Raw genomic sequence first — 23,701 nt, forward strand, 5'->3', positions numbered from 1 at the left:
ATTTCATGGTCAGCCAGAGTTTCAAAGTCAGGGGCTACCCACCTAAAACAGAGATGATGTGGTTTTTCTTCTCAGGGTTATGAGTCCTTAGAATTCCTCAAAAGACAGCAGACGCAGAATCTTTAAATATTTTTAAGGTCGACATAGCGAGATTCTCAATGACCAAAGAGATTAAAAGTTAGTGGGCGGATAAGCAGGATGGAGATTTCAAGTTAAAATCTGATTATTGAATGGGAGTGGGATGGGGACAGACTCAAAGGGGCGAGTGGCCTCATCTTGTTCCTTGTTTAAATGTTTACATGTTCATCTGTAATCAAGGCACATTATCAGCATCAACCTCACAAACCAGCTGAACTGAGAGCACAGCAAAAGGTTTTCTTAGTTCAAACAGTCTGCAACATCAACAATTCATCTTTGAAGAACCTACTATTAAAGCTTCACCCTCTTGTTTGATAATACAATCAAAGGTGGTTAACATATTATACATTTAGATGCAGTTCTTACAATTTACCAAATCAATTCCAGCAGCGGAATCTCCCCTGTGAGTATATTTATTATAAATATCATCTGTTCCACTGAATTAATATTGTTGCAGGTCAGCTGAATGGTCCATCAATTATCCATTGTTCCTTTGTTCTGACTGGCTGCTTCTCTAGCTGTTCAGATGGATGATGTTGCCTTGTACACAGACACACACACAATCGAGTCCCTGGTTTTTGAAGTGGTAGCAGGTACGAGAGGGCTCCCCTCAGAGACAAAGCCTCATCTACAACAGCATCTTGTCAGAACATTCGGGGGTGAACACAGCACACTGCCTGACTTACAAAATAGGAGGCGGGGGGAGTTACATTTCAGAGATGGGGAGGCATTACTTCCCTCAGAGAGTTGTGAATCCGATGGAACTCACTGCATCAGACTACGGTGGGTGCTGGATATTGAGTAAATTTAAGGAGGGAATAGACAGATTTTTAATTAGAAATGGGTTGAGGGACTTTGGGGAGCGAGCAGGAATGTGAAGTCAAGGTGAGATCATCCATGATGGTATTGAATTAGAGACAAAAAAAACTGCAGATGCTGGAATCCAAGGGAGGCTGAAAGAGCACAGCTTGCCAGGCAGCATGGTGCAGCAGGATCGAGGGGCTGAATGGCCTCTTCCTGCTCCTAGTTGTTATATTCTCAGGGTCGAGGATGTACAGCCCCCTCAGTCAGATTGGATACTGGTAACAACTGGCCATCCACCTCATCCTCAACAACAATCCCCTCCAATCCTCACTGAACTCACATTCCTTCAGAGTTACAATGCCCGAACATCTATTGTTTCCTTTCTTGAACCTGCTCAATAACTGAACACCCCAGCCCACTGAGGTACACATTCCAAAGGAATGTCTCCTCAGCTCAGTCCAAATTGGATGTGCCCTTACCCAGAAGCTTTGTGCCCATGTTCTAGACTCCCCAGCTATTCCAGGACACAGGCTCCCCAAGGGGGAAAGGAATTTTCATTGAGATGCTTACTTCCCACAAACAGGCTATAGATGCTCAGTCTGCCAACACTCTGGCTCCAGAAGGTACAACTGGATTAACTGACTGTCATTAACTCACTAGACCATCCATAGGAACATTACAAACATAAAAGTCACATTTGAGTTGCTTTACAAGAACAAGATATCCCAATCACTGGGCAGCCACCATTGAACACTCCTGAAGCATAATCCCTTCATTCACAGGATGAAAGCATCACTGACTTGGGCAGCTAAGAGTCAACCACATTGCTGTGAGTCTGGAGTCACATGTAGGCCAGACCAGGTAAAGAAGACAGTTTCCTTTCATAAAGGACTTCAATGAGTGAGATGGGCTTTTCCAACAATCAACAGTGGATGCCTGGTCATCACCAGACTCATAATGGATTCATATTCCATCACCTACCGTGGCAAGATTCGAACCGAGGTCCCTCGAACATTACCTGGATCTCGGAATTAACAGACAAGTGATAATACCACCAGGCCATCACCTCTACTTTATACACAGCAAGGAACCACAAGTAGCAATGTCATTATGAGCAGATAATCTGTTTTCTACTGACATTTGCTGAAGAAGATATGTTAGCCAGGACAAGTGAGACAGAAGGTCAGACGAACCACTGAGTTCCTTGGACACCTTCCAAGTTCCTCATCAGTATTCGCTATTCTCGACACAATCTCCTCTACAACTGAGGGGAGTAAACACAGATAAAGTTCATGTTTTGCACGACCCTTCCTTTCTGTGTGCACTTGAGACTGGGAATTTCTATTTAATGTTCCCTCCTGCTCTGCCCTTTCTGTCCCTGGGCCCCTTTACCAACTCAATGAGGCTCGAAACCACACGCAGCAGCAACCCATCGTCCAATCAAACATCCTACAGCTGACTCAACTCAACATCAAGAACATCAATTATAATGGGGAGGTGGTGGGGGGGGGCAGCTTCTGCTCCAAATCTTTTGGACACCAGTATTTCAGCCTTAAATATATACAAGGACTCTTTCCCCACAGCTCGCTGCAGTAAGGAGTTCCAAAGTCTCTCAATCCTCTGAGGGAAGAAATTCCTCCTCATGTCAGTCTGAAATTGGTGCCTCTTTATTCTGACACTATGCCCTCTGGTCCTAGCCACTCCCAGGAGGGGAAACATCCTCTCACCACTGACCCTATCAAGCCCCTGCCTGTCACAAAGAGATCTCATTCTTCTGAACTCCAGGGAGTAGGCTCCCAATCTGTTTAACCTTTGCCCATGAGACAATCCCTCCAAACCGGGGATCATCCTTGTAAAACCTTCTCTGAACTGCATCCAATGAAATAATGCCTTTCCCTAAATAAGGGGAGTAAAATTGCTCACAGTATTCCAGATGTGGTCTCCCCAGCACCTTGTACAGTTACAGTAAGACTTCCTCACTCTTATACTCCAACCCCCTTGAAATAAGGGCCAACATTCCCCTCGCCTTCTCGATTCCCTGCTGTCCCTGTGTGCTAGCTTTCTGTGTTTCCTGTACACAATCCCCACGTCCCTTAGTGTTGTAGCTTTTTGCAGCCTCTTTCCATTTAATTAATATTCTGTTCTTTTGTTCTCCTTTCCAATATAAACAGCTTCACATTTTCCCACATTATACTCCACTTGCTAACTTTTTGCCTCCTTAATTAACCCATCAATATCTCTCTGTAAACTGCTTGTATCTCTTTCACAAACTGCCTTTCCATGTTTGTGTCATCTGCAGATTTCGTTAATGTCCATTTCATTCCATCATTTCACTCAATTTGCTTCCAGTTTAACGGAAGGGTTATCAACATAAACATTGGCTCTGTTTCTCTCTCCACACGTAATGCCAGGCCTGCTGAGTTTCTTCAGCATTCTCCATTTATATTGGTCACAATCCATTCACTGAAGTCTATGCCCCTGAATACGTAATTCTTAAACCAAGACTGGAAACGGTCTTGTTGATAATGCCAGTTTTAATTTCCCTCAAGTAGTACGGATTATTTACGACAGAAGAATTCCTATCCAAGTGGGATTTGCATCTGCTGGTCACTTCATTGCATTTGAGTATCAGGCAGCTGAACCTTTTTCTGAGGAATTATCAGGTAACTTTCCAAATGCCTTTTTCGTGTATTTAATTTTCCTCCGTTAATTAATTTCTGAGCAGGAGAAAAGAGTGACTTACATTAGCCGAAAGTTGAGAGGTGAGGGAGGCGACCTTCTCCTGAGAAGTATCCAGCTCTCTGCGCAGCTTCCGAATTTGCTGTTACACAAGACAGAAACATCCGAGTTTGAACAAGTTTCCAATGGATATGATGGCTTCATGTGAGACAACCACAGTCACCAATCAGGGGTCAATTCAACCAGCACAGGATCCCATGTGAAAGCCACCACATCTTCCCCAACCTTCCTTTAGATGCAAAACTCACATTTCTCACCAAGGCCTCATCCTTCATGTGAATTGTGTCGCTTCTTTTTATGATTAATGAGTTTCTACCTTGAAAGGGAAATGGGTAAAGACAATTGGTAAAAGAATCAGAGATGATAGATGGACAATCTCCACGCTGTTATCGGGAACGTTTGAAAGGGGATGGGAGCAGATTCAATCCGAATTTTCTTAAAAGGTAATCAAGGAATATTCAAAGGAGAAAGATTTGCAGGACCATGGGGAAAGAGAAAGGGGGTGTGACTATTTTTCAAAGGGCTGGCATGGGCAAGATGGACTTAATGGCCTCCCTGAATAGAAGCGGACTTCCACCTGATGTGGGAAACCCAGGAGGGGACAATCTCACATCACTTCAATTTGTCTCCTCATTGAGTGTAAATTTAGCACAAAACTGATTTTAAAAATGGTTGTGGATCCAATGCACCTTCTGATCAGTTACTGTACCTATCAAAATCAATTTTAATCTTCATTTGCCAAGGCATCTCCCAAACCTGCAATCGCCAGTATCACAAAAGGACAAGGGTAGCAGCTAACAATGTGACACCACCATCTCTCTCTCTCTCTCTCTCTCTCTCTCTCTCACATGCACACACATAGACTCACCCACACAAATAGACACACACACGCACTAACAGACACAAACACACACACACACACTGCAGTAGTTCACTCTAAAGGGCAGTTAGGGATGTACACTGAATTCTAGATTTACCAGTCAGACCCATGCCCCAAAGAATGATAAAATAAAGAGCAGGGGCTCACTCCACTCCATCCAAATTTCAAATGTTTGGGAGAACAATTACACACGCACACACCCAGACTGTGGATACAGTGACTGGATTCGAAATGGAGGGAGCAGCTGTTTAACATCTTACCTCAGAATGTGCTTTCTCTTCAGCCTAGAAAGGAAAATAAAAAGATAAAAGGTAAAAAAATGTAAACAGATGCTGAGACATCCAACTGAATGAATACTTGCTCCAGCTTGAGGTGATATAGGTCATGCATTAGATTCTGATATTGAAATAATATTCAATAAATCCATTTTGAAAAATCAGCATTGACAAACCTGACCGAAATTACTGGCTCCTATTCCAGCTGAGATGTGAACAGACAAGTAATGAACAGGAGCTGGTTCAGAATGACAGCTGCTACACCTCACAGTCAAACTTTTATTTTCAGAACTACTTCCAGTCAATACCACAGAGGGGACTGGCACAGGTTTCCCCCTCAGGCCTGGTCAGCCAAGGGTCAGTGATTCACCCACAGAGCACTGAAAGGTGAAGGTTGTGCTTTGAGACCTAAAGGACAGTGTTTTAGCACTAAGGAATGCTGCGTTGTTGGATGTCCAGGATTTCAAGTGAGTCTTTGGACCGATGCCTGATTAAATTTTTAAAAAAACTTACTGCAAATTAATTTGAAAAAGGGGCAACTTCACAACCTTGATTCTGCTGTTAGAAACCTATCGGAAGTTCAGCAGGGACTGTCTAAGCTTGTTTTCATTTGAGCGTTACAGAAGAGAGAAACAGAGGAATAGCATCAAGTGTTATTCCCTGGCCACCATCGACAAGGCAGGAGGGTGACGGAATACTCCCCACTTGCCCCTGGATGGGGGCAGCTCCAACAACACTCAAGAGGCTCGACACCATCCAGGACAAAGAAGCTGCCCCACACTCCACATTCAATACTGAGCACCCCCTCCTCCCTCCAACCCCCACCCAGCCACCACACAGTCCTAATTCCTGCTGGTTACCTCACCAATGCCGATTTTAAATAAATCTGTTGGACGAGAACCTTTTTGACTCTGATCGCCAGCATCTGCAGTCCTCACTTTCCCCTATAACCTGGTGTGGTATGACCTTTGACCTTTCTAATATGCATTACTCTGTAGAAACTAGGAACAAGGGAAGGCCATTCGGCCCTCTGAGCCTGCTCCACTACTCAATATGATCATAGCTAATTCTCTGTCTCAATGCCATACTCCCACTTGCCCCACATATCCTTTTCATTGCTAAAAATGTATCAATCCCCTGCTCGAATATACAGCCTGTAACTCAGCAAAGCTAAACTCGTACAAAAACATGAGGTAACAGAAACACCATGAGCTTGGTTCTCCTTTAGTCTCTTCAGCCAACAGAATTTCTTTCTGTTCTTTTCCCCCACACGTGACCCCCTCCGTCTCCCCCACATGGATTGAGAACTGTTCCAGGTCTAAATCTTCCCACTCCTGATTAATGGTCACTGACTGCAACTATCAGCTCTCCCAATCTCAGCTCATGCTGAGCTTTTCCAGCAATTGCTGCTCAGATTTCCAGGATCTGTTGGGACTTCACATCCCCACTGTGGAGGTGTAAGGGGGTTTCTTCTGAATGACTTCCTCTCATGGACCAAACTAGGGAAGGGCCATAAATGCTGGTCCACCCAGTGACGCCCACATCCCGTGGATCCATTTTTAAGAACTTCCCCAGAGTCACAGAGGGCTGGGAAACTGTCCCATTCCAGGGCCGGGGATCAAAAGGGAAGGTGAGGTTAAACCAGACCCAGAGAAGGAAAAGACAGAGACAGTAAGATGAAGGGTAGACTCTTCAGGAGATGCTGTCAGTCAGGTCTGATTGTGGGTGAGTTGCACCCCAAAAATTATAGAATGCTTTCAGTAATTGAGGAGCCTACGTTCTCTCACATAAAAATGTGAGTTTGAAATAGGCTGTAGATGAATTAATTCATTGAATTTAATTCCATCAGTTGCTGAGGGGGGGAAGGGGGGAGGTTTAAGGCTGACCTTCTGGGAACATTAGCCTGGTTCCATGGAATGGTTAACCTGGACACATCCTGACATTCCCACATTGGAAGGGCATTGTTTAAAATTGGGCTTGCTGGGCAGGAGATGGTCATCTCCACACAGGCGAACACTTGGAAGGAGGTACTGAGCATGGCTGGGCACAGGGAGGACAGAGAGAGACTGAGGCTCAGAAAGGGGCTGGAGAATTATAGCACAGGACGCTGGGGACAGCAGGAAGATAGTGGGGATGGAAGTGGGGAAGACAGGGAGATTTCAAAGCCTGGTGAAATCAGGATAGGGATGAGTGATTTATTAGAGGGTGCCGTTGCTGCTGACCAGGTATATAAGGGAGTTAAAGTCTCTGAATTAATCCTTGCTCAGCTGAAAGGGAGATGCAGTGTGTATACTGCTGCTACCTTTTTAGGGAGAATGGGGGCTGTCCCCAGTATCTGGCCAATATTTATCACACAACCTCAACACCACTTATTAAAAAAGCAGAATATCAAGTGACTTTTGTATTGTGGGATCTTGTGTAAAAACTAGTTGATGTGTTTCTACCTTCAAAAGGTCCTTGCTGACTTTACAGCTTGGAGATACACAGGGTGCTACATAAATGTAAGTCCTTTCTCTCCTTATTTAATGCTGGATGCACAATCAAGTTAAGGCAGGATGGAGCATCTAGTGGATGGTCTGGCGCTAGGAAAATGCTCATTTATTCAGTCACCCACAGATCCCTTGGGATTGCCAAAGCCAGCTCATTGATCGGGAAGGAATTTGAAAACGTGCATTCAGTTCTGGTTGTCATGGAGACTCAGCCCTCAGCCTCCTGGCCAGATGGTGTCTGTTCACCTCATGGACCCCCTCTTTACTGAACCACTCTCTCTCAGCACTAAGCTTGGATACGTTACACTGGGGCTGAACCACAGTCTGTCCTGTCAGAAGGGTGAGATCGACACTGACAGTAACCATGGAAATAGCACCATCCTGGAGTGAGCCAGTCTGTCAGATACTCCAACAGTGTGAATTCAAACACATCCATCTCCTCTCACTCTCCCTTCCAGCGCCGGGTAATCAAAGTCAAGATGATTCCTTTGCCAGATAAATGACTCCCACATAAAGGAAAAAAAAAACTGGCATTTCTCACACATTTCCAGGGCAAGTGCTCCATAGACACCGTGGTCTAATCATTCAGAACGTAGGAAGCACAGAAACCCATTTGCACACAGCAAACTCCCACAGCCAGGAATAGGATCATGATAAAACCATCTGCTTCACTGATATTGGGGAAGGCAAACGGGTCAGAACACTGTAGGGAACTCCCTTCTTCAAAACAGAGTTGTGACACCCCCCAGCCCCGAGCAGGGAACTGGGGCCACTGTGTAACAATGTGAGTGTCGTGTCCACACACAGTATGACAAGGACACACACATATAAAAACACTGGTGCGTCCACACTTGGAATATTGTGTACAGTTCTGGTCCCCATATTTCGGGAAGGATGTGGAAGCATTGGAAAAGGTGCAGAGGGGATTTACCAAGATGTTGCCTGGTCTGGAGGGAAGGTCTTATGAGGAAAGGCTGAGAGACTTGGGTCTGTTCTCATTGGAGAGAAGAAGGCTAAGAGGGGATTTGATAGAGACATACAAGATGGTCAGAGGATTAGATAGGGTAGACAGTGAAACTCTTTTTCCTAGGATGATGATTTCAGTGTGTACGAGGGGGCATAGCCACAAATTGAGGGGTAATAGATTTAAGACAGATGTCAGAGGCAGGTTCTTTACTTGGACAGTGGTAAGGGTGTGGAATGCCCTACCTGCTAATGTAGTCAAATCAGCCACATTAGGGAGATTTAAACAATCCTTACATAAGCACATGGATGATTTTGGGATCGTGTAAGGGGATGAGCTAAAAAGAAAAAACAAAGGGGTGTCACGGTGGCTTAGTGGTTAGCACTGCTGCCTCACAATGCCAGGGATCCGCGTTCAGTTCCCGTCTCGGGCAACAATCTGTGTGGTGTTTGCACATTTTCCTCGTGTCTGCGTGGGTTTCCTCCCACAGTCCAAAAATGTGCAGGTTGGGTGAATTGGCCATTCTAAATTGCCCGTAGTGTTAGGTGAAGGGGTAAATGTAGGGGAATGGGTCTGGGTGGGTTGCTCTTTGGAGGGTCGGTGTGGAATTGTTGGGCCAAGGGCCTGTTTCCACACTGTAATGAATCTAATATTCCACACAGTGTTCCTGAGTCACTTCCAGGCAGCTGCCTCCTCTCAGGAGATGATGGTTTAGTGGTATTATCACTAGATTATTAATCCAGAAACTCAACAAATGTTCTAGGGACCCAAGTTCAAATCCCACTGTGGCAGATGGTGGAATTTGAATTTAATAAAACAAAATCTGAAATTAAGAATATAGGATGACCATGAATCCATTGTTGGAGATGACCATCCTTAACTATGATCTGGCCTACGTATGACTCCAGACCCACTGCAATATGGTTGACTCTCCATTGCCCTCTGAAATGGCCAAGCAAGCCTCTCAGTTATACCAATCATGACAAAGTGTCAAAGAATGAAACCAGATGGATCACCTGGTATTGACCTTGGCACCAGAAAAGGCAATGGCAGTGACAGCCCTGTCGTTCTTGCAAAGTCCCCCTCGCTAACATCTGGGGCTCGCACCAACGTTAGGACAGCTGTTTCACAGCCTAGTCAAACAACAGCCTGACACCATCATTCTCAAGGAATCATACCTTACAGACATGTCCCAGACCCCACCATCACCATCCCGGGATATGTCCTGTCCCACCGGCAGGGCAAACCCAGCAGAGGAGGCAGCACAGTGGGATACATTCGGGAGGGATTTGCCCTGAGAGGCCTCAGCATTGACTCCAGACCCCTTGACGTCTCATGGCTTCAGGTTAAATATGGGCAAGGAAACCTCCTGCTGATTATCACGTACCATCCTTCCTTGGCTGATGAATCGGCACTCCTCCATGTTGAACAACACTTGGAGGAAGCACTGAGGGTGGCAAATACACAGATGTACTCTGGGTGGGGAATTTCAATGCCCCCCACCAAGAATGGCTCAGCAGCAGTACTACTGATCGAGCTGGTCGGGTCCTAAAGGACATAGCTGCTGGACTGGGTCTGCTGCAGGTGGTGAGGGAACCAACACGAGGGAAACACATACCTGACTCCATCCTTACCAATCTGCCAGCTGCAGAAGGATCAGTTCATGACACTATAGGTAAGAGTGACCAACGCACAGTCCTTGTGGAGACAAGGTCCTGCCTTCACATTGAGAATACCCTCCATCGTGTTGTGTGTCACTGTCACCGTGCTAAATGGGACAGACTTCAAACAGATCCAGCAGCTCAGGACTGGGCATCCATGAGGTGTCGTGGGTCATTGACAGCAGCAGAACTGTACTCCAGCACAATCTGTAACCTCATGGCCCAGCACATCCCCCACTCAACCATTACCATCAGGCCAGGGGGTCAACCCTGGTTCAATGGAGAGTGCAGGAGGGCACGCCAGGAGCAGCATCAGAGATACCTGAAGGTGAGGTGTCAACCCGGTGAAGCCACCAAACAGGACTAATTGCTACCAAACAACATAAATAGGAAGTGATAGACTGAGCTAAGCAATCCCACAACCAACAGATCAGATCTAAACTCTGCAGTCCTGTCACATCCAGTCATGAATGGTGATGGATAATTAAACAGCTCATTGGAGGACAGAGCTCCACAAATATCCCCATCCTCAATGATGGAGGAGCCCAGCACATTAGTGCTAAAGATAAGGCTAGAGCTTTCACAACAATCTTCAGCCAGCAGTGAGAATGGATGATCCATCTCGACCTTCTGCAGTGGTCACCAGCATCACAGAGACCAGTCTCCAAGCAATTCGATTCACTCCATGGGATATCAGGAAATGGTTGGAGGTACTGGATACTGCAAAGGCCTGACAACATTCCAGCAATAGTAGTGAAGATGTGTGCTCCAGGACTTGCTGCTCCCTGAGCCAAGCTGTTCCAGTACAGTTACAACACTGGCATCTACCCGACAATGGGGAAAATTGTCCAGGTATGTCTAACACACAAAAAGTAGGACAAAACCAACCCGGCCAATTCCTGCCCCATCAGTCTACTCTCCATCCTCAGTAAAGTGATGGACGGTGTCAGTAACAGAGCTATCAAGCAGCACCTGCTCAGCAATAACCTGCTCAGTGACGCCCAGTTTGGGTTCCCCCAGGACCACTCAGCTCCTGACCTCATTACAGCCTTAGGTCAAACATGGACAAAAGAGCTGAATTCCAGAGGGGAGGGGAGAGGGACAGTCCCTGACATCAAGGCTGCATTCGACCGAGTGTGGCATCAAGGAGCCCTGGCAAAACTGGAATCAATGGGTATCGGGGGGGGGGGGGGGGGCAAACTCTCCAGTGGTTGGAGTTATACCTGGCACATAGAAGATGGTGGTGATTGTTGGAGGTCAGTCATCTCAGCTCCAGGACATCTCTGCAGGAGTTCCTCAGGGTAGTGTCCTAGGCCCAACCATCTTCAGCTGCTTCATCAATGACCTTCCCTCCATCATAAGGTCAGGAGTGGGAATGTTTGCTGATAATTGCATAATGTTCAGCACCATTCAGGACTTCAGTCCGTGTTCAAATGCAGCAATATCTGGACAATATCCAGACTTGAGCTGACAAGTGGCAAGTAACATTTGTGCCACACAATGCCAGACCATGACCATCATCACCAATAACAGATGATCTAACCACCGTCCCGTGGCATTCAATGGCATTACCATCACTGAATCCCCCACTATCAACTTCCTTGGGGTTATCATTGACCAGAAACGCAACTGGACTTGCCACATCAACACAGTGGCTAAAGAGCAGGTCAGAGACTTGGAATACAGCAGCAAATAACTAAGCTCCTTTTAGAACATAGAACATAGAACAATACAGCACAAAACAGGCCCTTCGGCCATCAATGTTGTGCCGACCTGTGAACTATTCTCAGCTCGTCCCCCTACACTATCCCAAAATCATCCATGTGATTTTATTTTGTGCTGTAGATGCCAGCAATCTGTGGAACATTCTAATATTCAAGGGACAAACAGTTCTGAGAAGTTTGATATTCCATACTGCCTCAAGGGTGGGATTTGTTGCAAAGTTTTCAACAAGTCATTGAAAACCAGTATTATGGATAACTGGAGTTAGAGATAGACAGAGAGACAAAGAAGGGGGAGAGAGATGGAAAAAGAGAGACAGAGAGAGAAAAAGAGAAGGGAGAGAGACAGAATGAGGGGAGAGAGAGAGAGACAGAGAGAGAGAGGGAGAGCAAGAAAGAGAGGAGGGATAGAGAGAGAGAGAGAGAGAGAGATAGGATAGAGAGAGAGAGAGAGAGAGAGACAGGCTCCATGAAGAAAAGTATTGTTGCACTGTCTCAGGAAACATGGAGCATGACAATTAGAGCAATCACTGAAGCAGACGACACCTGGACATGGAGCATGGGAATTGTAATCCCTTGAAAAGTTTGAATGAAATTTGGTCACCCACGCAGTGACATGTGAGTCGGACTGCTGAGGAATTCGTGGAATCTGTCTTGATCACATTTACCATTTGATGCATTCTGTCAGGTGTCTCATGTCTGGTTCTGAATTTGCCTCTTGTTAATTCTGGGATTTTAGAATATACCTCATGTAGATCATTGTACAGTCGGGTCAATAGATTGAAGGGACAGGCTGGATAAAGACATGAAGGAGAAAGGAACAGAAGGAGATGGTGAGGGGAGCGATGAGGAGGGGGTAGAAGGAGGCTCATTGGAAGCATGAATGGCCATTACAGAGTAGTGGGCTGAATGGCCTGTTCCTGATGTGTTGACTTGATCTAATTCTGCGCGTCATTTCATTGTGGCCCATGCTATGATTATTTTTAAAAACCTTTTGCCAAGTTGTAGACTCCCACCTGAGGCTTGAGACCCCGTGGGTAACAGCAAGAAAGCAGACAACCTGAGACAACGGTCCTGTTAGGCTTTGAGGTGGACAGATTGTATTTAGATGGCACACTGAGCTAGACACTTTCTGAACTGGCACAGTGTCAAACAAAGTGAATGGAAGCAGATTGAGGAGTCTGTTGAAAAACTTTGAAAGCGTTTCATTACTGACTCTGTCAATCTGTCTGTTTCTGATGGGATGGGTAAAAAACAGCAAAGGATAGCATGGCATACAGAATCAGTCTGACTATATCACAAAACCAAGGGGATTACTGAAAACAATTTGCTGCAAACTAACAGCGAGTTTAATGGTGCTCCCATTAAATTGTGAGAGAGTGAATTGTTGATTGTTACAAGTCACTGGGTAAATTGTAGTCTTGCTGGTAGCTTTACAAAGATTTTCTCTGCACTTTCCCATGAGTTTCACTGTTTTTGCTGCCTCTCAGTCAGTAAAGGACAGTCCAAGGGATTTCTTAATGAGATGATTAACTTTCCTGCTAGGACCACCCAACCTCTTCAGGAAACTGACAGAAGTGTATACAATTCTGAGAGGCTTGGATAGGGTGGATAGTTGGAGTCCTTTTCCCCAGGCTGGAAATGACAAATATTAGGGGGCACAGGTTTAAGGTGAAAGGGGGGCAGCTTTAAAGATACGTGAGACAGGTTTTTTAACATAGAGGGTGGTAGGTACCTGAAACGTACTGCTGGGGGAGGTGTCGAGGCAGACACAACAGCGATGTTTAAGGTGCATTTAGACAGACAGCTGAACAGGCAGAGAATAGAGAGATATGGACCATGTGCCAGCAGATGGGATTAGTTTAGAATGACATCATGGTTGGCACAGACATGATGGGCCGAAGGGTCTGTTCTTGGGTTGTAATGTTTTGTGCTGCATGTATCAATGGAACAAATAAAACTTATTCCTGCAGCAGTTGAATGGTTTGAAATTTTTGAATTTAAAAATACATTTACTTGATAACTTTTCCTTTCTGTCTTTCAATCCAATGGTTTTTTTTCCTACATTATTCTGTTTGCTGTATTTGGTTTGACTTTAATTTGTTCCTGGTATTCCCCTCTCAGTTCTCCGATCTCACTGGTTCACATGACGGACAGGGGTCCAGGAGGATGTCATACTCTCGCCATTCCGTGATCGGCTGATATTCCCAACAAGTTCCCAGCCGGGAACCCCTCCTGCTCATCAATGAGTTAAATGGGGAACTGATGGAGAAGAAATCCTCAACCATTCAGAGGGAGCAAACTCAGTCAGTATCATGGAATGAGTGGCTAAAATGATGAGATGATTACAGTGCGCTGGGAAATATATCCTGAACCTGGAATCTTTGGTCCAGGCACAGTGTGCTATTTGACCATATTTAAAGTGTTAAATCTGTGCAGGCCCTGTGTTCGGAACTTGTCTTGCAATGTTTGATCTCACCCTTTAATCGACTAGTCCACATGTGGGCTTCTGATTCATAAACCTGCTCAGAAGATCAACATGATGACACTCCTGTACCATTTGGGTTTTAAAGCTCTCTTTGATCATTCTTACTCACAATCAATCCACATGAATTTCGATTCCTGTTACCTGATAATTGCTGTCATATTCATTACTATTTCACCCTGTCAAGGAGTGCACTACTAGAGGATAAAGGTCACCATATTATCACAGGGCTGTTTTCCCATTAGAGAGAGTGACAGAGAGAGAGAGAAAGACAGATACATTGAGAGAGAGAACTGACAGTGGTTTAACCTGAGGGGGGTAACTTCAGGTGAGGTTGAGAAGGTGGGACCTACTTGGTAACCCTAGCTGGTACTGAAATTGGACCCAGTCTGTTGGTATCACTCTGTATCACAATCCAGCCTATCAGCCAACTAAGCCAGTCTCCACCAATGCCCCTCTCAGTACGAGAGCTGTGAGGCCATAAGCCCAGGAAAGGAGAAGGGACAGAGACTATCCCGCCTTAGAAAGAAGACTCGGGGGTGATCTAATTGCAGTCAGAAAATAATTAATGGTCTTGATGCCACAGAAACAGAGAGTGCAATTGTCTAGAAAAGCAAAAATATAGCCCATTAATCTAACAACTCAAGAAGAGAATTCAGGAGAAAGTGGGGACTGCAGATGTTGGAGATCAGAGTCAAGAGTGTATTGCTGGAAAAGCTCAGCAGGTCAGGCAGCATCCGAGGAGCAGGAGAATCGGCGTTTCGGGCATGAGCCCTTCATCAGGGCTAGTGGATATCACCAGTCAGGCCATTATTTATTGCCCATTCCCGAGGGCTGTTAAGAGTTAGCCACATTGCTGTGGGTCTGGAGTCACATGTAGGCCAGACCAGGTAAATATTCCCCTTCTCCTAAAGGACATTAATAAACCAAATGGGCTTTCCCTCTGACCATTGACAGAAGTTTCATGGTCATCACTGGAAACTTCATTCCTGATTTTCATTAAATTCAAATCTTACCAATGACAGGACTCAAACGCAGATCCCCAGAACATTATCAGGGTCTCTGGGCTAATACTATTGTGATAATATTGATTGACCATCACCAGCCCACGAGGGGAGGTAGAAAGAACAGTATAGACCCGTTGGACAGAATGGCCTGTCTTTGTGAAGCCTCCTATGTGATTGCAGATGCAGTGTGAACGTGAGAGTTCACAGACCAAGCCCAATATCCCGATGTTAACGGTAACTGACACACATACTTACTGTGGAGTAAAGAGATGATGTGCTTGAAACCAGTGAGAGCGAAGACCCATGGACTAGAAAAAACAAGGAGATAAATCTTTCAGTATTCAGCTCCTGAACCCAAGTCTTACAGTATCCATACCACATGATAAAACTGGTCACACTGAGCTCTGAATGATAGAATAGTTACCATGCCATGTTGGCTTCCCAGTCTTCATGGAGTGATGGGGCGGAGAGGGATTTGGAAGTGACTGGACACTGAGGTCTATCTCCTGCTTTGTGATTCAAGATATTTACCCCATCTGATCACAAACTGGACATACAGAGGCAACCGGACAGCAGGGAGTAAGCAAAATCTGAAAGCTGCCATTCCAGACCCTTCTCTGCCAGTCACAGCTGCCCCACACTAAAGGGCAACTCGTTGCATCCACATTGTCCAAGTGAGGAACAAGCACCATGACCTGGAGTGGGGGAAATGCAGAGCTACAGGACTTTATCCTGAAGTTAGAGCCAGCTCATTCAGCAATACAATCAGTTAAAGCCCAAGCACCCAGCCAAGAACAACAAATTGTGACTGAGATTAGCTTTGTTTCTGTTCTATTTACAGGAATACATTCTCTAATAATGATCCTCACTGTGAGGAACACTCACTCAAACAGCACATGGACATTTGGAATTCCCTGGTTATACCCCATTGGAGTACAGGGAGCAGGTCTGGGCTCCACACCTTACAAAGGATAGATTGGCCTTGCAGGGTTTAAAGAATAATACCTGGGGTTCAGGGGTCCAGTTCTAGGAGGATTATGCGTTTTTCTCGAGAACTTATAAGGTTCGGGGTGATCTGATTGAAGTCTTCAAAATATTATCAGGAAAAGACAGGACAGATAAAGACAAACTATTTCCACTGGCTGGGGATTCTAGAACAAGGGGCATAGTGTGAGAATTACCGGCAGAGCGTTCAGGAGAGATGTTAGGAAGCACTTTGACACACAAAGGGTGGGAGGGGTTTGAAACTCTCTTCCACAAACAGCAGTGGGTGTTGGATCAGTTGTTAATTTTCAAACTGCAATAGATTATTTTTTGTTAAGGAAAGATATTAAGGGAGATGGGCCAAATATGGAGTTGGCCACAGATCAGTCATGATCCCATTGAGGAGTGGAATAGACTCTAGGGGCTGAATGGCCTACTCCTGTTCCTACGTGCCTCACTGTTAGGGACAGGGGTGGTAATTGGAGCTGTCAACAAGACCTACAGATTCTTCCTATGTCAGAGCTTTGGGGGCTTTGTAACAAAAGCAGCTACAACCTGTTCAGGTATAACTCCATCATGATTGAACTGAAGACTAGGAGAAGCTCGTGAGGCTGAATGGCCTCCTCCTGGTTCTCTGTTCCTTCAATGACCTTCAAAGTTGCTTGGCATCATTTACTATGACATTGATACCACGTGAAGCAGCAGGGCATTCAGTTCTACTAAAATTAACAAAATAAAACACATGCTGTTTCCAAAGCTCCTGAATTAATGTCACTGATCTGAACAGATTCATTAAAATCCCTGAATTATCTCACAGTATTATCAGTAGAGGGCACCTCTGAGCTCAGTGTGAAATTACAATCACCTGTCTCTATTATATATTAGTGTGATACTGGGATTGATGGTGAGGATTATTAGAATTGTCTGCTTCTTTCATAGGTTTGATTCTCAAATGTTGCATGTTAAAGTCACTCAATCTGCCTCTAGGATTGTGGGAGTGTGATGGACCCCTGCCTCTCCATCCTTTCTGGCCCTTTCCCATTGAGAATCTTGACAGACAGGTTCGTGATCTTGCCTGTGATTGCTCTCCTGTTGCTGGGCTATGTCTCCTTCAAACGCTGGTGCCTTTTGGACACGTAGCAACGTTCTCCCATGGACGGACTGGAGAAACTAAGATTGTTCTCCTCTGGAACAATCAACAGACATGTTTAAAATCAGGAGAAAATCTTCTCCCAGGCAGGGGTGTCAATAACAAGAGGGATTGAGTATAGAAGCAAAGAGGTGCTTCTGCAGCTGTACAGGACCCTGGTGAGACCACACCTGGAGTACTGTGTACAGTTCTGGTCTCCAAATTTGAGGAAAGACATTCTGGCTATTGAGGGAGTGCAGCGTAGGTTCACGAGGTCAATTCCTGGAATGGCAGGATTGCCTTACACGGAAAGACTGAAGCGACTGGGCTTGTATACCCTTGAGTTTAGAAGACTGAGAGGGGATCTGATTGAAACGTATAGGCTTATGAAAGGACTGGACACTCTGGCAGGAGGGAACATATTTCCGTTGATGGGGGAATGCCGAACCAGAGGACACAACTTAAAAATACGGGGTAGACCATTTAGGACAGAGATGAGGAGAAACTACTTCACCCAGAGAGTGGTGGCTGTGTGGAATGCTCTGCCCCAGAGGGCAGTGGAGGCCCAGTCTCTGGATTCTTTTAAGAAAGAATTGGATAGAGCTCTTAAAGATAGTGGAGTCAAGGGGTATGGAGATAAGGCTGGAACAGGATACTGATTAGGAATGATCAGCCATGATCATATTGAATGGCGGTGCAGGCTCGAAGGGCAGAATGGCCTACTCCTGCATCTATTGTCTATTGTCTATTGTCTATAACCAAGAGACACGGATTTACACCAATTGGTTTATGAAGCAGAGCAGAAATCGTTCCCAGAGCAAGTTGCTCTGATCTGGACTGTGCTGTAGAAGTTGAATCAAGAGTAATTTTCAAAAAGGAATTGTAAAAATACTTGAGAAGGAAAAACGTGAGGGACCATGAGGAATAGACAAAGGGGAGTGGGATTATTTGGGGAGTTCTTTCATAGCGACAGGGCAGGGCAGGTGGGCTGAATGGTAAAAACAAGGACTGCAGATGCTGGAAACCAGATTCTAGATTAGAGTGGTGTTGGAAAAGCACAGCAGTTCAGGCAGCATCCGAGGAGCAGGATGAAGGGCTTTTGCACGAAACGTCGATTTTCCTGCTCCTCGGATGCTGGCTGAACTGCTGTGCTTTTCCAGCACCACTCTAATCTAGAAGGTGGGCTGAATGGCCTCCTCCTGGCTCCCCTGTCACCAAGGACAGTTCTTTAGAGAAACAATGATTTAAAGCAACCTGCTCTCTCCCAGGGAAAGCTCCTTTGAAGCATTAGGCTTCAGTTTCCCATCACAGAACAGTCAGTGAGACTGAAGCCTAACATTAAGCTTCACCCTGAAGTGAGGATGGGGATCAGGCCCAGGGGACAATTTCCATTGGCCACAGAATCATAGGTAACTTATGGCACAGTCCAGGCCACGTGCAACTCAATCCCATGACGCTAGTCTATCTGCCCCACTCAAAGCTCCTCCCATCGTTTCTAATTTGACTCCATAAGCCTGAAACCTGCCAGATTTTCCATCTCCCTGGGTTACTGCACCTCTCCTTAAACATACCTGTACTTTTCACCTGAACCACTTCCTGTGTTCGTGGCTTCCATCTTCTCACTGCTCTCTCGACAAAGTGGTTTCTCCTGAATTTCTGATGGGATTTCATGTGTACAGGAGGATTTCCTGACATAGTATGTCGACTGGCCGACAAGAGGGGAGGCCACACTGGATCTGGTGCTTGGTAATGAACCAGGCCAGGAGTTTGATTTAATTGTAGATGAACACTTGAGAGGGTGACCATAATTCAGTTATGTTTAGTTTAGCAATGGAAAGGGATAGGTACATGCCACAGGGCAAGAGTTATCGATGGGGCAAGGGCAATTATAATGCGATTAGGCAAGAATTAGGATGCATAGAATGGGGTTGCAAAATGCAGGGGATGGGGACAATCGAAATGTGGAGCTGGTTTAAGGAACAGATATTGTGTGTCCTTGATAGGTCTGTCCCTGTCAGGCAGGGAGGAAGTGATAAAGTAAGGGAATCGTGGTTTACTACAGAAATTGCATCTCTTGTTAAGCAGAAGGAGGCTTATGTGACGTTGAGACGAGATGGTTCAGTTGAGATGATGGAGAGTTACAGATTAGCTAGGAAGGATTTAAAGAGACAGTTAAAAAGAGCAAAGAGAGGACATTAACAGTCTTTAGCAGGTAGAATAAATGAGAATCCTAAAGCTCTTTATATATATGTGAGGAAAAAGAGGATGACAAGTGTAGGAATAGGGCCAGTCAAAGACAGAAGTGGGAAGTTGAGTGTGGACCCTGTGGAGATCGGAAAGGTGCTAAACGAACATTTCTCATCAGTTTTCACTCAGGATAAGGAGAATATTGTAGAGGGGAAGAATGAGATACAGGATATTAGACTAGAAAGGATCGAGGTTAGTAAGGAGGAGATGTTATCAATTCTAGAAGGTGTGAAAATAGACAAGTCTCCTGGGCTGGATGGGATTTATCCGAGGATTTTCTGGGAAGCTAGGAGGGGAGATGTTGGAGCCTTTGGCTTTGATCTTTGAGTCATCATTGTCTACAGGTTTAGTACCAGAGGACTGGAGGATTGCAAATGTTGTGCCCTTGTTCAAGAAGGGCAGTAGAAATGATCCAGGTAATTATAGACCAGTGAGCCTTATGTCTGCTGTAGGAAAAGTTTTGGAAAGGATTATAAGAGATAGGATTTATAATCATCTGGCAAGCAACAACTTGATTGCAGATAGTCAATATGGTTTCGTCAAGGGCAGGTCATGACTCACAAACCTCATTGAGATTTTTGAGAAGGTGACCAAGCATGTAGATGAGGGTAGGGCAGTTGACATGGTATACATGGACTTCAGTAAAGCCTTTGATAAGGTTCCACATGGTAGGCTGTTGGAGAAAATGCAGAGGCATGGGATTGAGGGTGATTTAGCAGTTTGGATTAGAAACTGGCTTTCTGAAAGGAGGCAGTGAGTGGTGGTCGATGGAACATGTTCAGCCTGGAGTCCGGTTACTAGTGGTGTGCCACAAGGATCTGTTTTAGGACCACTGCTGTTTGTTATTTTTATAAATGACTTAGACGCAGGCATAGGTGGATGGGTTAGTAAATTTGCAGATGACACTAAAGTCACTGGAGTAGTGGACAGTGTGGAAGAATGTTACAGGTTGTGGGGGACTTGGATAAACTGCAGAATTGGGCTGAGAGATGGCAAATGGAGTTCAATGCAGCTAAATGTAAGATGACGCACTTTGGGAAGAATAACAAGAAGGCAGAATACTGGGTCAATGGAAAGATTCTTGGTAGTGTGGATGTGCAGAGGGATCTTGGAGTCCATGTACATAGATTCCTGAAAGTTGCCACCCAGGTGGATAGTGCTGTTCAGAAGGCATATGGTGTGTTAGGTTTCATTGGTAGAGGGATTGAGTTCCGGAGCTGCAGTATCATGCTGCAACTATACAAAACACTGGTGCGGCCACACTTGGAATATTGTGTACAGTTCTAGACCCCATATTTTGGGAAGGATGTGAAAACATTGGAAAAGATGCAGAGGAGATTTACCAGAATGTTGCCTGGTCTGGAGGGAAGGTCTTATGAGGAAAGGCTGAGAGACTTGGGTCTGTTCTCATTGGAGAGAAGGCTAAGAGGCGATTTGATAGAGACATACAAGATGGTCAGAGGATTAGGTAGGGTAGGCAGTGAAAGGCTTTTTCTTAGGATGATGACGTCAGCTTGTACGAGGGGCATAACTACAAATTGAGGGGTGATAGATTTAAGACAGATGTCTGAGGTAGGTTCTTTACTCAGAGAGTGGTAAGGGTGTGGAATGCCCTGCCTGCCAGTGTCGTTAACTCAGCCACATGAGGGAGATTTAAACAATCCTTGGATAAGCACATGGATAGTGATGGGATAGTGTAGGGGGATGGGCTTAGATTAGTTCACAGGTCGGTGCAAATTGAGGGCCGAAGGGTCTGTTCTGCACTGTATTATTCTGTGTTCTATGTTCACTCCCCCCTTGGATGTGCGAACTGTCTATCAAAACCAAGCACTGTTTGAAAGATCTCCCCCCAGCACCCATTCCTCTGTCCAAGGGAATAGTGATCCGGCCTGTCCACTGTTTCTCATTCCTCAGACTCCGGTGCGGGGCCCTGATTAATTGCTTGTCCGCCTTTTTTAACTGAGTCATAGCCGACATATTGAAACACAGTTTTAGAGATTTACAAGAGCTTTGCTGTAAATCCATTGACGTTTCCATCGGTCTCATTTTTCCACGTGAGGAGATTTAACTCTCTCAGTTTGGCAGACCCTGATTTATCGTGTTCTTGAGATACTTTGCAGGTACCTGTCAGTGGCTCCCTGAACATGGGTGTACAGTCTAACATGGAGGACTTATCCTTCAGTCTGAGATGTTGTTCCTAACCAGCCTGTTCAGAGATGTTATGATCCACTTCTGCTGCAGCTAGGACTTGAACACGGGACTCTTGGATCAAAGGCGGGATACCACCCCAGCACCACAAAAACCATCCTTTTTTATTTCTTTATACCCAGAGATTTCAAATCTCTGGATGAGTCCTATGCCACCACTAAATCACCCATGTTACACCTGTGTAAGCATGACCAATGAGGGCATTGCAATAATACCGGGGAGGGCAGTAAGAGGGGGAGGGGGCTACATTAAAATGAATCAACACTTTGTGTCTTTCACTGTGTCTCACACCTGCACACACACACACCATGGGAAAAAAAAAATGATTCAATTGGAAAGCAAAGTGAGTTACTGGTGGTGGTGCAGCGAGGTGAGAAAATAACTCTTCCGTTGTTATGAACTTCTGGATGTAAAGAAGAAAAATGTAAAGAAAGCATGAGGGGTCTTGTAGCAAAGTGAGCCGGAAGGCCTGGTTTGAGGTCCCACCTTTGCCAGAGATACAATCGTACAGCATAGGAGAGGCCCTTTGGCCCATTGAATCTGTACTGACAAAAAAACCCCTCTGCACTAGACCCATAGCCTCAAATATTTACAAAAAAGGAACTGAGGGTTCTTGTAGTAGTGTCCCTGCCTTTGACCCAGGAGGCGGACTTGCTCCAGAACTTAGCATAATATCTCTGCACAGGTTGATCAGGGACTCTGCACACACTTGGCACATACTCTGCAACCCCTTTGCACACACTCGGTGCACACTCTGCACACACAGCGCACATTCTGCAACCCCTCTGCATGCACTCGGTGCACACTCTGCACACTCTCGGCACACACTCTGCAACCCCTCTGCACACATTCGGTGCACACTCTGCACACACTTGGCATACACTTTGCAACCCCTCCGCAGACATTCGGCACACACTTGGCACACACTCTGCAACCCCTCCACACACACTCTACACACACTCTGCAACCCCTCTGCACACACTCAGCACACACTTTGCACACACTCGGTGCACGCACTCCGCGCATACTCTGCAACTCACTGCACACATACTCCGTGCAAACTCCACGCACAATCAGCAACCCATTCCACGCGTACTTGGTGCACTCTCTGCACACACTCTGCACATACTCGGTACACGCACTCCACACATGTTCCGTTGCACACTCCACGCACACTTGGCGCGCACTCTGCAACCCACTCTACACACACTCGGTGCCCATTCTGCGCACACTCAGCGCCCCACTCCGCGCACACTCTGCACACACTCCACGTAAACTCCACATGTACCCTATATATCTTACCCTGCACTTAGTGGCTTGCAAGGAATCTGAGGAAATGATTTTCATCCAGAGGGTGGCAGAGAAATGGAGTGTGCTGCCTGAGAGGATGGTGGGAGCAGGAACTCGCACAACATTACAGAGGTTCCTGGACCTGAGCACTTAAAATGCCAGGGCACAGTTGGCTATGGACCAAGTGCAGGTCAATGGGATTAGTGTAGTTTGGTGTTTGTTGGTCAGCACAGACGTGGTGGGCCGAAGGGCCTGTTTCTATGACTCTAAAACTCATTTAATAGAAAATGACCTTCTGTGTGCTAACAACACAGAGATCGGCACATCCAGGGGTTTCCAGTCATGTAGAACCCCTACAGTGTGGAAGCAAACCATTCGGCACATACCAACCCTCGGGGCAGCATCCCACCCTACACTCGGCATTTCCCAAGGAAAACCCACCTGACCTGCCCATCTCTGGACTGTGGGAGGAAACCGGAACAAACCCACGCAGACACGGGGAGAAGGTGCAACCTCCACACAGACAGTTGCCCGAGGTTGGAATCGAACCCGGGTCCCTGGTACAGTGAGGTAGTAGTGCTAACCACTGAGCCATTGTTTATTCTATACAGGTTTAGAGTTGTGATTGAGAGATTCACCAGGGCATTGGACATGATCCTAGATAAACAGGAACCAGTCAG

The 23,701-nt window shown here is 45.8% G+C and overlaps 1 protein-coding gene across 15 annotated transcripts in view; it reads right to left on the minus strand.

The window, feature by feature from the left end:
* nav3 (neuron navigator 3) overlaps positions 1 to 23,701 on the minus strand; it is a 927,909-nt gene that overhangs the window by 53,369 nt on the left and 850,839 nt on the right. For all 15 annotated transcript variants that reach the window (XM_072552054.1, XM_072552051.1, XM_072552053.1 and 12 more), the window contains 3 exons: positions 15,419 to 15,471; positions 4,822 to 4,845; positions 3,686 to 3,763 (listed from right to left, as the gene is read on the minus strand). In XM_072552054.1, coding sequence (XP_072408155.1) covers positions 3,686 to 3,763; positions 4,822 to 4,845; positions 15,419 to 15,471 — 155 coding nt within the window. The remainder of the gene's footprint in view (positions 1 to 3,685; positions 3,764 to 4,821; positions 4,846 to 15,418; positions 15,472 to 23,701) is intronic.

Source organism: Chiloscyllium punctatum, chromosome 32 (genome assembly GCF_047496795.1).
Source record: "Chiloscyllium punctatum isolate Juve2018m chromosome 32, sChiPun1.3, whole genome shotgun sequence".
In the NCBI taxonomy this organism is placed as follows: Eukaryota; Metazoa; Chordata; class Chondrichthyes; order Orectolobiformes; family Hemiscylliidae; genus Chiloscyllium; species Chiloscyllium punctatum.